Source organism: Oncorhynchus masou, chromosome 29 (assembly GCF_036934945.1).
Source record: "Oncorhynchus masou masou isolate Uvic2021 chromosome 29, UVic_Omas_1.1, whole genome shotgun sequence".
Lineage (NCBI taxonomy): Eukaryota > Metazoa > Chordata > Actinopteri > Salmoniformes > Salmonidae > Oncorhynchus > Oncorhynchus masou.
The window spans coordinates 59,131,755-59,144,976 of NC_088240.1; the positions used below are offsets into that span (position 1 = coordinate 59,131,755).

At 38.7% G+C, this 13,222-nt stretch overlaps 2 protein-coding genes across 2 annotated transcripts; one reads left to right on the top strand and one right to left on the bottom strand.

Annotated features, from left to right (window-relative positions):
* Nucleotides 1-269: 269 nt before the first annotated feature.
* Nucleotides 270-8,699, top strand: LOC135520112 (c-Myc-binding protein-like). The gene is made up of 5 exons (XM_064945447.1): nt 270-387; nt 7,619-7,691; nt 7,781-7,829; nt 8,119-8,248; nt 8,361-8,699. Exons 1-5 carry the CDS (start codon nt 373-375, stop codon nt 8,403-8,405), a joined length of 312 nt encoding a protein of 103 aa, XP_064801519.1. The 5' UTR covers nt 270-372; the 3' UTR covers nt 8,406-8,699.
* Nucleotides 8,700-9,583: 884 nt separating this feature from the next.
* On the bottom strand, nt 9,584-11,081 carry gja9a (gap junction protein alpha 9a). Its single transcript, XM_064945441.1, has one exon. The coding sequence runs from the start codon at nt 11,079-11,081 to the stop codon at nt 9,639-9,641; it is 1,443 nt and encodes a 480-aa protein (XP_064801513.1). The 3' UTR covers nt 9,584-9,638.
* Between the last annotated feature and the right edge of the window lie 2,141 nt (nt 11,082-13,222).

A 13,222-nucleotide genomic window follows, 5' to 3' on the forward strand; every position in this document is an offset into this window, starting at 1 on the left:
AAATGTATAGTTTTGACTGATTTATTTTGTTTTGACTGGGGGGGGTCAACTCACGATGGATGTATCCCTTTGATTCATTGTACAATTATACAATCAATGTCATTCCAGTATTGTTTTCCATCTGTGGGATGAATCCACATTCAATCAAAATATAAAGTGTAAAACTGTCTGTGTGAAGCCTACAAAATCACCAGCAGAGGGCAGAAAAAGACCGTACAGAAAGTATTTCAATAAACTACACTGCGCATGCTCTAAGCACGAGCGTGCTTGTATTGACTTCAAGGCTACCAAGGAAACTTGCTTGTTGTTGCAGGCGGTGAGTCGTCAGAACGTCAGTTAGCAGTAAAGTCAAGGTTTAACGTTAATTTCATAATGGCACACTACAGAGTAAGTGGACTGCGTATCATGTTTTACATTGGCGTGAGTAACGATAGAAAAATGGCATGGTTTCCACAACCAGGAGAGCTTAGTTTTCCCAGAAGTAACGTTATAACGCGTTAGCAAGCTAATGTAGCGTGTTACACATTTGCTGGATAGGTAGAGGAGTCAACTATATGGTGAATGAATTTTCTGATGAACTTCAACTGAGTGGAGCCGAGACGAGGCTTTGTGGAATGTAGTCCCAACTACATCGATTCGCTCAAGGTCAATTACTTAAAAAAAAAGTCAATTATGAAACGCCCACATTGTACCTATGTTTGTCCTCTGTAGTTGCGTGCCCTTTGTTTGCTGAAATCATACTTTTTAAATAAACTGTAATCTAATACTACGGGTATAGTCCGTTTCCAAACCCAGAGGCGAGACTTCTGAGAACGCTTGCGAAACAGACCAAACAGACCAGGCCGGGGTATGGTGTTTGATAAGTCAATGAGATAAGTGAAAATGTTTTCCTTAGTAGTTTCCTTTCTTAATCTGAAGATACAACCTAGATTCGAGACAATATCGTAAGTAGTTGAACATGTTATTACTCCAATCTCGTGAAAGTGACAAACTGACACGTTTGAATTTGTCAAAAACAACTTTGTCGAAGGAGTACCTTTGGTTTTGACGGATTGCACATGCTCAGCGCGAGAGGACCTTTCGACCCAATGACCTGTTTGAATTTGTCAAAAACAACTTTATCGAATGCGCTTTGCTAGCCGACGTCTCCATGAAGTCGCCTACCTTGTGACGGGTTTTTATATTGACGAAGCAGTATTAGCTTCTCTTCATATGAAAAAGGTGCCAAGATGGCGGCTTGAACAGACTTTTTTTTTTTACCTAACTGTACCAAACTTCAGAAAGATTCTAATATTCCTTATGTTGTTTACCTAACAAGCATCAGGTGACTATTTTTCAGGAACACTCAGGTACTTCAATTTATTAGTTTGCTCTTGTATGACCAGAATACCTATTTTGTTTACAAACTTACGAAGAAGATTGAAAGCTGTATTTTTTATGTATACCGTAACTAAGATACTGTTTTAAAGGGCATACAGGTCTGCTCTGACTTTACACGGTTATTGTTCTATCTAGTTATTAATACTATTAATACGTATTTCCAAAAAAAGGTCTTAGGAACGTGTATATGTAAAACATATTCATTTTTTTATGATCAGTTTTCATATGCACTTAAAATAGTAGGTACCCTTTTATTATTATTATTCTTTTTTTTTCTGAGTAGTTCCTGATTACACTAAAGAGGGTTTTTAGTCTCTCTTACCACAATAACCCTTGGTTTGGTCTTGAACATCATTTTCAATTGAGTTGAATTTCAAAGCCGGATAACGTCCAGCTCAAAGTTGATGGAATAAGCTATTTTCACTTTAAATTGACTTAAATGGTGCAGATCTCGGTTCCTTATCGTTTACGTTCACTGCTCCTATGTCTTTGTCTCATCCTACTAGAGTTTATACTTTATATAATCTTTGTTGTTTTGTCTTTGTCTATAGTTTCTCTTAATGCTAGGTGATTACGAAACAATGTGAAGCGCAAGGCCTTTTTGTATTTGCTAAACAATTTCAAACAGATTTTTTATTTTTTCAAGTCTCACTCAATTTTGGCTGATGCCAACTTCTGGAGGTCACAATGGGACAATGATATTTGTGGCTTTCCCGTGGATCTGAACGCTCCGCTGGTGTCACTACATTGAAAAATACCTTTGGTGGTAATATTCTACACTCGGAATGTGACCACTTTGGTCACTTTATTTGTCTTGTGATCAGTTACAATGACATTATGCTCATTACTGTAAACTTCTACGGGTACAACACCACACATGAGAATGATGAGTTACTTGAATCTATAGAGAAACATATACTTCATTGGTTATCTAAATTTCCCAATGCGTTATTATTGAAAGGTGGGGACTTTAACATTACTATAGATAATTCAACTGATAGATGACCCCCAGGTAGGTCAACCAATCAAAATTTGGGTTTAATACTTTTTATGGAAAAGTTTGATCTTACTGATATATGGAGAGAGAGGTTTCCAGCTGACAGATCATTCACTTGGAGTAACAAAACAGGTTCCAGACAATCCAGAATATATTTTTGGCTTATATATTGCTTATATAATGTATTGATAGTGTGTTACTACAAATATTTGTACTACACCCCTCACAGACCATAGGGCCATTTACATTGATATCAAAATATTTACCCCTGATACTAACCTTGGTAGAGCATCCTACTGGAAGCTAAATAGCTCCTTATTAAATAATGATATAGTTAAATTTTAGATCTGCTCTCACACGTTTGGGAAAGGGCTTGTGAAGAAAAATATTTTTGCAAGAACTGGGAGCTCTTTAAATTTGAGGTGTCCAAATACCTTAGAATATATGGTAGTAATCTTGCTAAGACCAGAAGAGCTGAGGAGGAAAAGGTAACTTCACTTTCTCAGAGGTCCCCAGCTGGCCTCTCGGGGAGGAATAGATGGAACTAATTGAGTAACAAAATAAACTGGATAATATATAGAGGAGCCTTTATTAGATCTAGGGAAAAATGGATTGAGGGTGGAGAACATAATTCATCCTATTTCTTTAGACTTGAGAAATTTCACTCTAAAAATAACACTATCCATAAGTTAAAAATTGATGGTGTTATTACAGATTACCAAAAATTAATTGCTAAATACTGTAGCAATTTTTACAGAAAATTGTATAGCTCTACATACTGTCAGGAATCCACATGTTTTTTAACTCACTGAATAATGTTCTCTATCAGTGATATAGAATCTAAACAGTGTGATGAACCCATCAAAGTTGAAGAAATTAGTCTATCAAACATCTAAAGAACAATAAGTCACCAGGTGTTGATGGAATTACATCAGAATTTTACAAATTATTTTCTGAACAAGTAGCTCCCTTCCTATTTGAAGTCTTTTTTAGAGAGTATTAAAAACAATGTTCCCCCTCCTACAATGAGTCAGGGGTTAATAACAGTGATACCTAAGCCTAGAAAAGAAGTGCTGCTCATCGATAACTGGCATCCAATTTGTCTTCTTAATAATGACTATAAGATATTAGCCTTACTACTTGCAAAAATAATTAAAGAAGTCCTGGATGCAATCACTGATGAAACACAGTCTGGCTTCATGAGGAACAGACATATTTCTAACAATGTCAGACTAGTATTAGACATACTGAGACATACTTGACTACTGAGACCTAATAACTGAGGATAGCTTCATATTATTTTTAGATTTTTATAAAGTATTTGACACAGTAGAGATTTTTTCTGTAAGGCTATTAAGACTCTATGCAAATGGTAACCGCTCTATCAAATTGAAATATGGCACCTCACCTAGATTTGCGTTAAAGAGAGGAATTAGGCAAGGTTGTTTTATCTCTCCATACATGTTATCATTAATCACCCAACTTCTTGCAAATTCTTTAAATAATAGTCCTATACAAGGTATTTCCATAGCTGGTAAAGAAATTATTATAAGACGCTAACCAAATTCCCATATCGATCAATGTAATACAATCATTTTCCAAAGTGTCTGGTCTATATCTTAACATGAATAAATGTGAACTCATAGCTGTCAAAGATTGTGTGACACCTTCATATGATGGTATTCCAGTAAAAGAAGAACCTACATATTTATGCATAACCATTACAAAGGATCAGAAGTCTAGAGGCTTACTACATTTGAACCCTCTTATTAAAAAACCCCAGAAGAAACTAAATCAATGGCTACAGAGTGACTTATCTTTAAAAGGTAGTCCTAATAACCAAGGCCGAAGGTATCTCTAGTAGAGGTCTACCGATTAATCGGAATGGACGATTAATTAGGGACGATTTCAAGTTTTCATAACAATCGGAAATCGGTATTTTGGGGCACTGATTTTTTTATTTTTTATATGTACCTTTATTTAACTAGCAAGTCAGTTAAGAACACATTCTTATTTTCAATGACGGCCTAGGAACGGTGGGTGAACTGCCCCGTTCAGGGGCAGAATGACAGATTTTCACCTTGTCAGCTCGGGGGATACAATCTTGGAACCTTACAGTTAACTCGTCCAACGCAATAACGACCTGCCTCTCTCGTTGCACTCCACAAGGAGTCTGCCTGTTACGCGAATGCAGTAAGCCAAGGTAAGTTGCTAGCTAGCATTAAACTTATCTTATAAAAAACAATCAATCATAATCACTAGTTAACTACACATGGTTGAGGATATTACTAGATATTGTCTAGCGTGTCCTGCGTTGCATATAATCTGACTGAGCATACAATCATACAGGTATCTAAGTATCTGACTGAGCGGTGGTAGGCAGAAGCAGGCGAGTAAACATGAATTCAAACAGCACTTTCGTGCATTTTGCCAGTAGCTCTTCGTTGTGCTTCAAGCATTGCTCTGTTTATGACTTCAAGCCTATCAACTCCCAAGATGAGGCGGGTGTAGCCGAAGTGAAATGGCTAGCTAGTTAGCGCGCGCTAATAGCGTTTCAAACGTCACTCGCTCTGAGCCTTCTAGTAGTTGTTCCCCTTGCTCTGCATGGGTAATGCTGCTTCGATGGTGGCTGTTGTGTTGCTGGTTCGAGTCCAGGGAGGAGCGAGGAGAGGGACGGAAGCTATACTGTTACACTGACAATAAAGTGCCTATAAGAGCATCTAATAGTCAAAGGTTAATGAAATACAAATGGTATAGAGGGAAATAGTCCTATAATTCCTATAATAACTACAACCTAAAACTTCTTACCTGGGAATATTGAAGACTCATGTTAAAACGAACCACCAGCTTTCATATGTTCTCATGTTCTGAGCAAGGAACTGAAAGGTTAGCTTTCTTACATAGCATATATTGCACTTTTGCTTTCACTTAACACTTTGTTTTTGCATTATTTAAACCAAATTAAACGTTTCATTATTTACTTGAGGTTAAATTGATTTTATTGATGTATTATATTAAGTTAAAATAAGTGTTCATTCAGTATTGTTGTAATTGTCATTATTACAAAAAAAAATTTTAATCGTCAGATTAATCGGTATCGGCTTTTTGGTCCTCCAATAATCGGTATCGGCGTTGAAAAATCATAATCGGTCGACCTCTAATCTCTAGACTAACATATGGCACTCTATCTTTATATCTTGACAGTAAAATAAGCAAGGAGATCGACCAGATGCTTTTCAACTTTCTTTGGGGAAACTGTACCCATTACATTAGAAAAACTGTTGTAATTAACACTTATGAGAATGGTGGGCTGAATTTTCTGGACTTTAATACTTTTAAGATCAATTGGATAAAACAATTCCTAAGAGGACCCACTTCTACCTGGAAATGTATTCCTCATCATGGCTTCTCTACTTCTGGTGGCCTTAACTTCATGTTGTTTTGCAATTACAATATTGACAAAGTTCCAGTGAAACTTTCTTCTTTTTATCGGCAGGTTTTCTTGTCATGGTCCTTAATTTATAAACACAATTTTTCTCCACACAGATATTATATATGGAAAAATCGCAATATATTGTATAAAAATACTTCTTTGTTTTTAGAATTGGTTCCGAAATAATATCCTATTGGTGAGCCAACTGGTAAATGCAGAGGGTATTTTACTCAGTTATAAAGAATTCTTATCACTTTACAAGGTCCCTGTAACACCTAAAGATTTTGCAATTGTTTTAGATGCCATTCCCTCAAGTGTTGTTCTGTTATTCAGGAATGTGTCAAGACCTGACCCTCAGAGCCTACCATCTATTGTCCCTGTTGACTCATCAGTAGGAAAGATTTGTTTCTCTTTTGGTCCATTCAAATACAGAGCAATACGAACCTTGTTTCAGCAGGATGTTGTATCTATCTATACCTTATTGTCATGCCTTATTGGAATGGATTTATTGATGTCTGTTGGGAAAAAGTTTGGACGTTTCCACACACATTACCTACTTGTTAACAAAATTAAGGAAGTTTCCTTTAAAATTATTCATAAATATTATCCTGCCAACCACTATATGAAGAAGTTTAAAGAAAACATCAACTTAAATTGCTCATTTTGTAATGACCACCCAGAAAGTGTACAATCTTTTTTGGCATTGTATTCATCTAAGGAAACTGCCAAGACATCAGTAGATTTATAATTTAACACATTTATGAAGATTTTACACTATTGTGGAGAGGTGTACTTGCTTGGATTCTTTACCTAGGATAGAAATAAGCTGAAACATTTTTATGTAATTAATTTCATTATTCTTTTGGCCAAATTTCATATACACAAATGTAAATTTACATACAAAAAAACACTATCTTACCCTACAAAAAGAAATTGAACACTACTAACAAAAAAGCTGTTAGAATTCTAAGTGTATGTATGTCCCTTAAGGTCCTTGTGTAATTGTAATGTGATATTGTAACCCCTAGCTCGATTGTCCATTGTATATAATCTATGTATACTTGTTCCCTCATATACTTTCTGTATTGGTTTGTTGTTAATAAAATAAAACATGTAAAAAGCTTCTCTTCATTGATACCACCACCGACTGTTTCCTTGTTGAGATTCAATTGGCACATGCGCATTTGCGATTAGTTACCATCTTAGAGCAGTGAGCAAAGTCGGATGTTGTATTTGATTAACGTCTATTGAAAAAGTATGGATTTCAGCAAACAAAGGCACGCAAACATGGGTACAAGTTTTATCAACTAATGTATTGACCTTCGGCGAATCGCTATCGTCTGAGCGAGTTTCCACAGAGCCTGTCCTCGGCTACACTCAGGTGAAGCTCATCAGAAACCAACTTCACCGTGGATTAGTCCGTCACTGGCTGGCTAAACCTGTAGCTCGTTCGTTTATTACCGCGGTACAATACTCAATTTGGATTTTTTTTTTATACGCTTAAGGAAGGCTATAATCTTTCTTTCAATTGTTCTAGTCCCATTAAGATATCATTAGATTCCTTGATGGAATCATTGATTAGAAATGACTGGACAGGTGAAAGACGTGGTTGGAGCCCTTGCATCCACCTGTCCAATTATATATTATTAACAGTGATTATTACATCAAGGGAGGTATGAATGCACAGGGCATTGTTCCTTCCCTTTCTTGGGCAAAATGGTGCCAGCAGCATCATGGATGAACTAGCTAATTACTGAACCCTGAATAAATTGGAAGTATCATTTGTCTCAATCGCAATGTGTCCACAGGCTTCAGAATCCAAACGAGAGCAGTTTCGGAGATACCTGGAGAAGGCTGGTGTCCTTGACAGCCTCACCAGTGGTGTGTTTATTTAGAATATTTCATTAACTTTAATAGTTCATCTTATTTGACCTATGCAAATCACTTAAACGGCTTGTGCCTTATTGCAGTGCTGGTGGCATTGTATGAAGAGACGGAGAAACCCAACAATGCACTTGAGTATCCTTTAAAAAATGATTTTGCAAATTGTATTTCCTACATAATGTAGACATGCAGAACTATGTTTTTGGAAGTCGGTGAAACAGAGACCCCCCCATTCAGAATCTGACCTTTCTGTTGCCTTTAGTGTAGCGACCTGAAGTGCTCACACAGACAGAACAAGTGTCGACTGTCACAGATCGGGATGGGATGCTTTTCTAAAATATTAAAATAACACATTTTCAATGACGAGGTTGAGAATTAATTTAATTCCTCCTCAGCACACTGTAATTTCTTTAACAAGATCCAGTTTCCTCAAGCAGCACTTGGGTGTGGCTGGCCAGGAGTCTGCAGACACTGAGGCACTCCAGCAGGAGCTAAGAGACATGAGGCAGAGGTGTGAGCTGCTGGCCGAGGAGAACAAAGACCTCAAGGACAGGGTAGACCTGCCTATGATTATTTTTCATTGAGTATGTTGATCTATACATGGTAGGCTTGAACTTTTCATAACTAATGAATTAATCGAGTCTCTGTTTTTACACATTTCCTTAGCTTCAACGCTATGAGCCTGCGCAAGAGGATGGAGCTGCCGAATAAAACGTGACTCGGCTTTATTGAAGTCAGTTTGTTAGAAACTACGATTTTTATGGCAAGCCAAAGCCAACAACGGGAGGCAAGGGGGTTTATGCACCTGTGTTCTTTTTTCTTTTCTTTATACTCTGTTTAAATATTTAACTTATTTTGTATATTTGATATATTGAAATATAATAGCTTTTGTCCCTTTATGATTGTCTCCTCCCTCTCATAAAAGCAAACCCCATTTTTCTGCTTTGTGTACTTCAGCCTACTGCATACCAATGCTTTGTCTCTAGTAAACAAACGGTAACATAATGGTCTTTTCCTTTTTTTAATCACATTAACATATTTGTTACAATATATAAATCTTACATCGTGATATCACTTTTGTACTGTGTGCCCAGAGGCTCTGCTGGCGTTAATTGAAATGCCCCACAACCCTTAACAGAAAAGCTGTGCCTAAAAGAACATGGAGACAAGTTCATCAACAGGGCCATTGTAACCGTCATACATGGTTTTACGATGATGGTATGGACATAGTTAATGCAAAATAAAAATCTAGATATAAGCTTTTATAAATATGAAATTAGGTCTTTCATGCAATATACATTATTTAGACTACATACTCTATTTTCAATGGTCAATAAGCTGCTTTGGCTGAGTTTTAGACAGGCGACCCAATTCTGATATTTTTCCACTAATTGGTCTTTTGACCAATCAGATCTTTTTCAGAGCTGATTTGATTGTTCAAAAGACCAATTAATCAAAATTCTGAATTGGACTGCCTGTCTAAATGTAGCCATAGTTCTAGCACTAAGAAATATTTTCATGGTTTTCTCTAAACAATGGTGTTTAAAATGGACCGGAACACACAGAAACCATTCAACGGTGTATACTGTACTGTTGTTTTTTCCTGTCTAAGCTGCAACACTTTTAAAAGCAGGTCAATATTCCCAATAGAAAATCCCCACACCCAATGTCTGATCGATGTCTTGCGTCATCACAAAGTATGACAGGCTTTGAAGCTGGTGAATACAAAAATAAACTACCAAGTAGAAGAGTTCAACAGTACAGAAACAAAGAGGTGCCATCTTATAAAACAGATCTATCCATTTTACTGGGCAACTGCAACAGATCAACCTCCAAAGCAGTTCGCACAATGTCACAACTCGTGTAAAGTTCTTCTGATCTTGTGTTTGAACTGAAGTTTTCTTGTCTGATAAGGGACAAAAGATAAGGTTTTACTCTTAGCATTCAAACTTGTAAATCTGTGGGGGCTCGCCTACTGCTTGCGTTGCTTGTGGAGGATGGTCTGCGATTGGAAGAGGGTGGTCTCGGACTATGCTGTGACCCTAAACTTGATTCCTCTAGTGAGTCTGGGGTGGAGGGATGCATTTTGGGTTCCGATGCAGTCCGGGCTTGGTACCCACCACTGGCCTTAGCACCCCCATAAGAATCTGTGTCTGAGCTTTTGCCTTCCACCACTGTGGAACAATTTGAGGGAGCATTGACCCTCCATGTTTTCCTTCCGGCACCTACTAGCAATGTCGGGCAGGAGGAAGCGTGAGATGCGTTCCTTGGGCGCATGGGAGAGTCTGCAGACTCCTCTGGCTCCTCCTGCTTTGGCGGGGTCAGTGAGTCGCAGGGCGGTGAGCGGCTGTCACTGCTGGTGTTATTGGAGTTGGAGTTGTGCTCTGTCAGGCTATGTGCAGCATTTTTTAGTTCTTCCACACTCTGTTTACCAGCCAGTTCACCCTGAACAGGGAGGAAGGCAGAGGGGTTGATAAGGGAGGGGTAGGTGTGACCGTCCTGAGCCCGCTCCAGTAGGAGGTTATAGCCACTGGGCGCGGAGGCCATGGTGGGCTTGCAGCCGGAGGAAGCAATGCCTGTCTGATGCACCACGGAGTCTTTCTTGGTTTTGCTTGAGTAGAAGTCGTCAAGCTCGTCTTGCAGGTGTGGATAGTAATCCAGGATGCCCTTCTTGACCTTCTTGTAGCCCAGGTGCATGATCTCCAAGATGTTTAGGAAGAGGGAGACTACTGCGATGCATTGCATAAAGACCATGAAGACACTCTTCTCTGTGGGCCGGGAGACGAAGCAGTCCACCGCGTTGGGGCAAGGCTCACGCTCGCACTTGAAGAGAGGGGAGAGCTGGAAGCCATAGAGGATGTACTGGCCCGTTATAAAGCCTACCTCCACGGCGGAGCGGGTAATGATGTGGGCCACATAGGTGCGCAGCAGGGACCCCGACAGCGGAGCCTTGTTGAGCTTGCCTTGCTCCAGTTGCCTCACCTCTCGCTCAATCGTTTTCCGAGCTGCCACCATCTCCACGTCCACCAGCTCCAGCTCGCGACGCAGCAGGACCTTCTTTTTCTGCCGCTCCTTCTCCAGGGCTCGGAGGCGGTAGAGAGCATGGCCCATGTACACTAGCGAGGGCGATGAGACAAAGATGACCTGAAGGACCCAGAAGCGGATGAGGGAGATGGGGAAAGCCAGGTCGTAGCAGACGTTCCGGCAACCGGGCTGCTCCGTGTTGCAGATGAAGTCGGCCTGCTCATCGTTCCACACGTCCTCGGCCGCCACACCCAGCACCAGCATGCGGAAGATGAATAGGATGGTGAGCCAGATCTTTCCCACCATAGTGGAGTGGATATGCACCTCCTCCAATATCCCCCCTAGAAAATTCCAATCCCCCATCTTTACACGGGCATCGTTGTGTCTGTCAGTAGGAGGCAAGGCAGGGGCGGAGAGAGGATGGAGGCAATTTTATCATGTTAAAGAGGCTATATGGAACTCTTGCCTTTTGGGATGGCTCTTGAGCCTAAGACCCCTCATTGGACAGAAATATTGCTCAGAAATTATAATTGGACATAAAAGGACATTCCTCTCCAATAATGAGCAAAAGCATTTAGGGTTTACCTAAAACCAAGGATTTTTTGTTGTTGTGAAATAAAACATTTTGTCATATTAATATCTATATATATAAACCATACAGCCAACTTTCAAGACACAATTTGGTGTTTAACAATTAGCAACTAAATTCCTTACATTAGTATTTAACAATACATCTTAAAATATGTAAATGTTATTTTCTATGCAGTTTGTTTTAAAATCTGTATTTCATTAACAAATACTGTATGAAAAATATTATTCCACAGACTATTTTAATCCCACAAAGGTTGATTTACCAATTAAAATAATGCATCAGTCCTTTCATATCAATACATATAATTAAAACTAAACATGGTTAAGTCATTGACATACAAATAATGAATTGCAACATACCTTTATCAGAAAAAAAAGACAGACAGATTTTAAATTTATCATGAATATGGAGCATCACATATTTGTAAAGCATATCAAAATGTACGAATAAGCAAGCAGTCGGTTAGCATCATGTTTATTATTTTCCTCTCGATCCTTTCGGTAGTCCTGTTTTACTAAAAGTAAAGGCATTCCCCTCAGTGATTTAATTTATAAACAATGAGAGAAATCAATGAGAGTCATTTCCATTTACCTTGCAGCAGCATGGACAGACTGTCTGTGATTTAAATCCCCGCGGGTCATCGAGCCGCGATGAGGCCACCAAAAAGCTTTAAAAAAAATAGTTTGTGCCCCCTCCACATCTGTTGATGCGCATCACCTGAACTTCTGTGACCCGAATGTTACCAGGGTTGCCAGTGTCAGCAATGGGGACAGTACACTACGTACGACTGAACAGTTGAGACAGCTGCCAGTGCCAGTTTCTGGTCAGTCAGCGAGATGATAAAATCAATAATCAGTTCTACCAATACAGTACAAGATAAATCATAGCCACACAGCAATTGTTTCAGCCTATTCATGCTTGCCATTTATTGATTCAGAGTTATAGGTTAGTTAAGTAATATGTCCTTAATTAAAAAGAAACAGTGGAATTAGTCCCAAAAAATTACTTTGTTAAAAACATATTTGGCTTCTCCTAAAGGACTCGCTGAACTTAAATTTTAATAGTCTAGTATGGCTTGAATGTATAGCCAGGAATCTAAGAGCGAAGCATGGGAAGTTGTGGTACTGGACAGATGGCTTACTTACTAGGTTCACGCTTGTCTACCGTCTGAAGATTCTATAGGCTGTTGTTGGAGACTCCATAGCCCCCATGAGAGATGTTTGGTGCAGTTAATCTGATGTTTGATGATCGTGGTATATATAGGCAATGTGATGGGAGTTTATTTTGAAATCAGTTACTGGTTCTGGTATCCCCCAAACAACATAACGCCATGGCACACAACTCTTTCAGATCTATTTTGTTTTTTTTACTCTTGTAATGCAATCAATGGGTCATGTCCGATTTCATACTCTGGTGCTTCCCCTCTGTAATTAAGTTGTCCCTGGCAGTTGACAACATTATTATCCATTCACAAGAAATCAATTACTCTGGCTTGTGGCAATTGAAGTCAGTCAATTCAGGAAGTGATATGAATTTTAAAAATCCAAACTTCTCACATAAATAGCGTCTCCTTTTCAGAAAATAGATTTGCTTTTTCAATCATTCAATTGGAATTTCAGTTATCTTCTAAATTGACTGCCTCAATTTGAAATGAGCTCAAACCTGATTACCACAGATATTAAGGGTACAGTTGAAGTCGGAAGTTTACATAAACTTAGATTGGAGTCATTAAAACTCGGTTTTCAACCACTCCACAAATTTCTTGTTGACAAACTATAGTTTTGGCAAGTCGGTTAGGACATCTACTTTGTGCATGACACAAGTACTTATTTCAACAATTGTTTACAGACAGATTATTTCACTTACAGTATAATTCACTGTATCACAATTCCAGTGGGTCAGAAGTTTACAA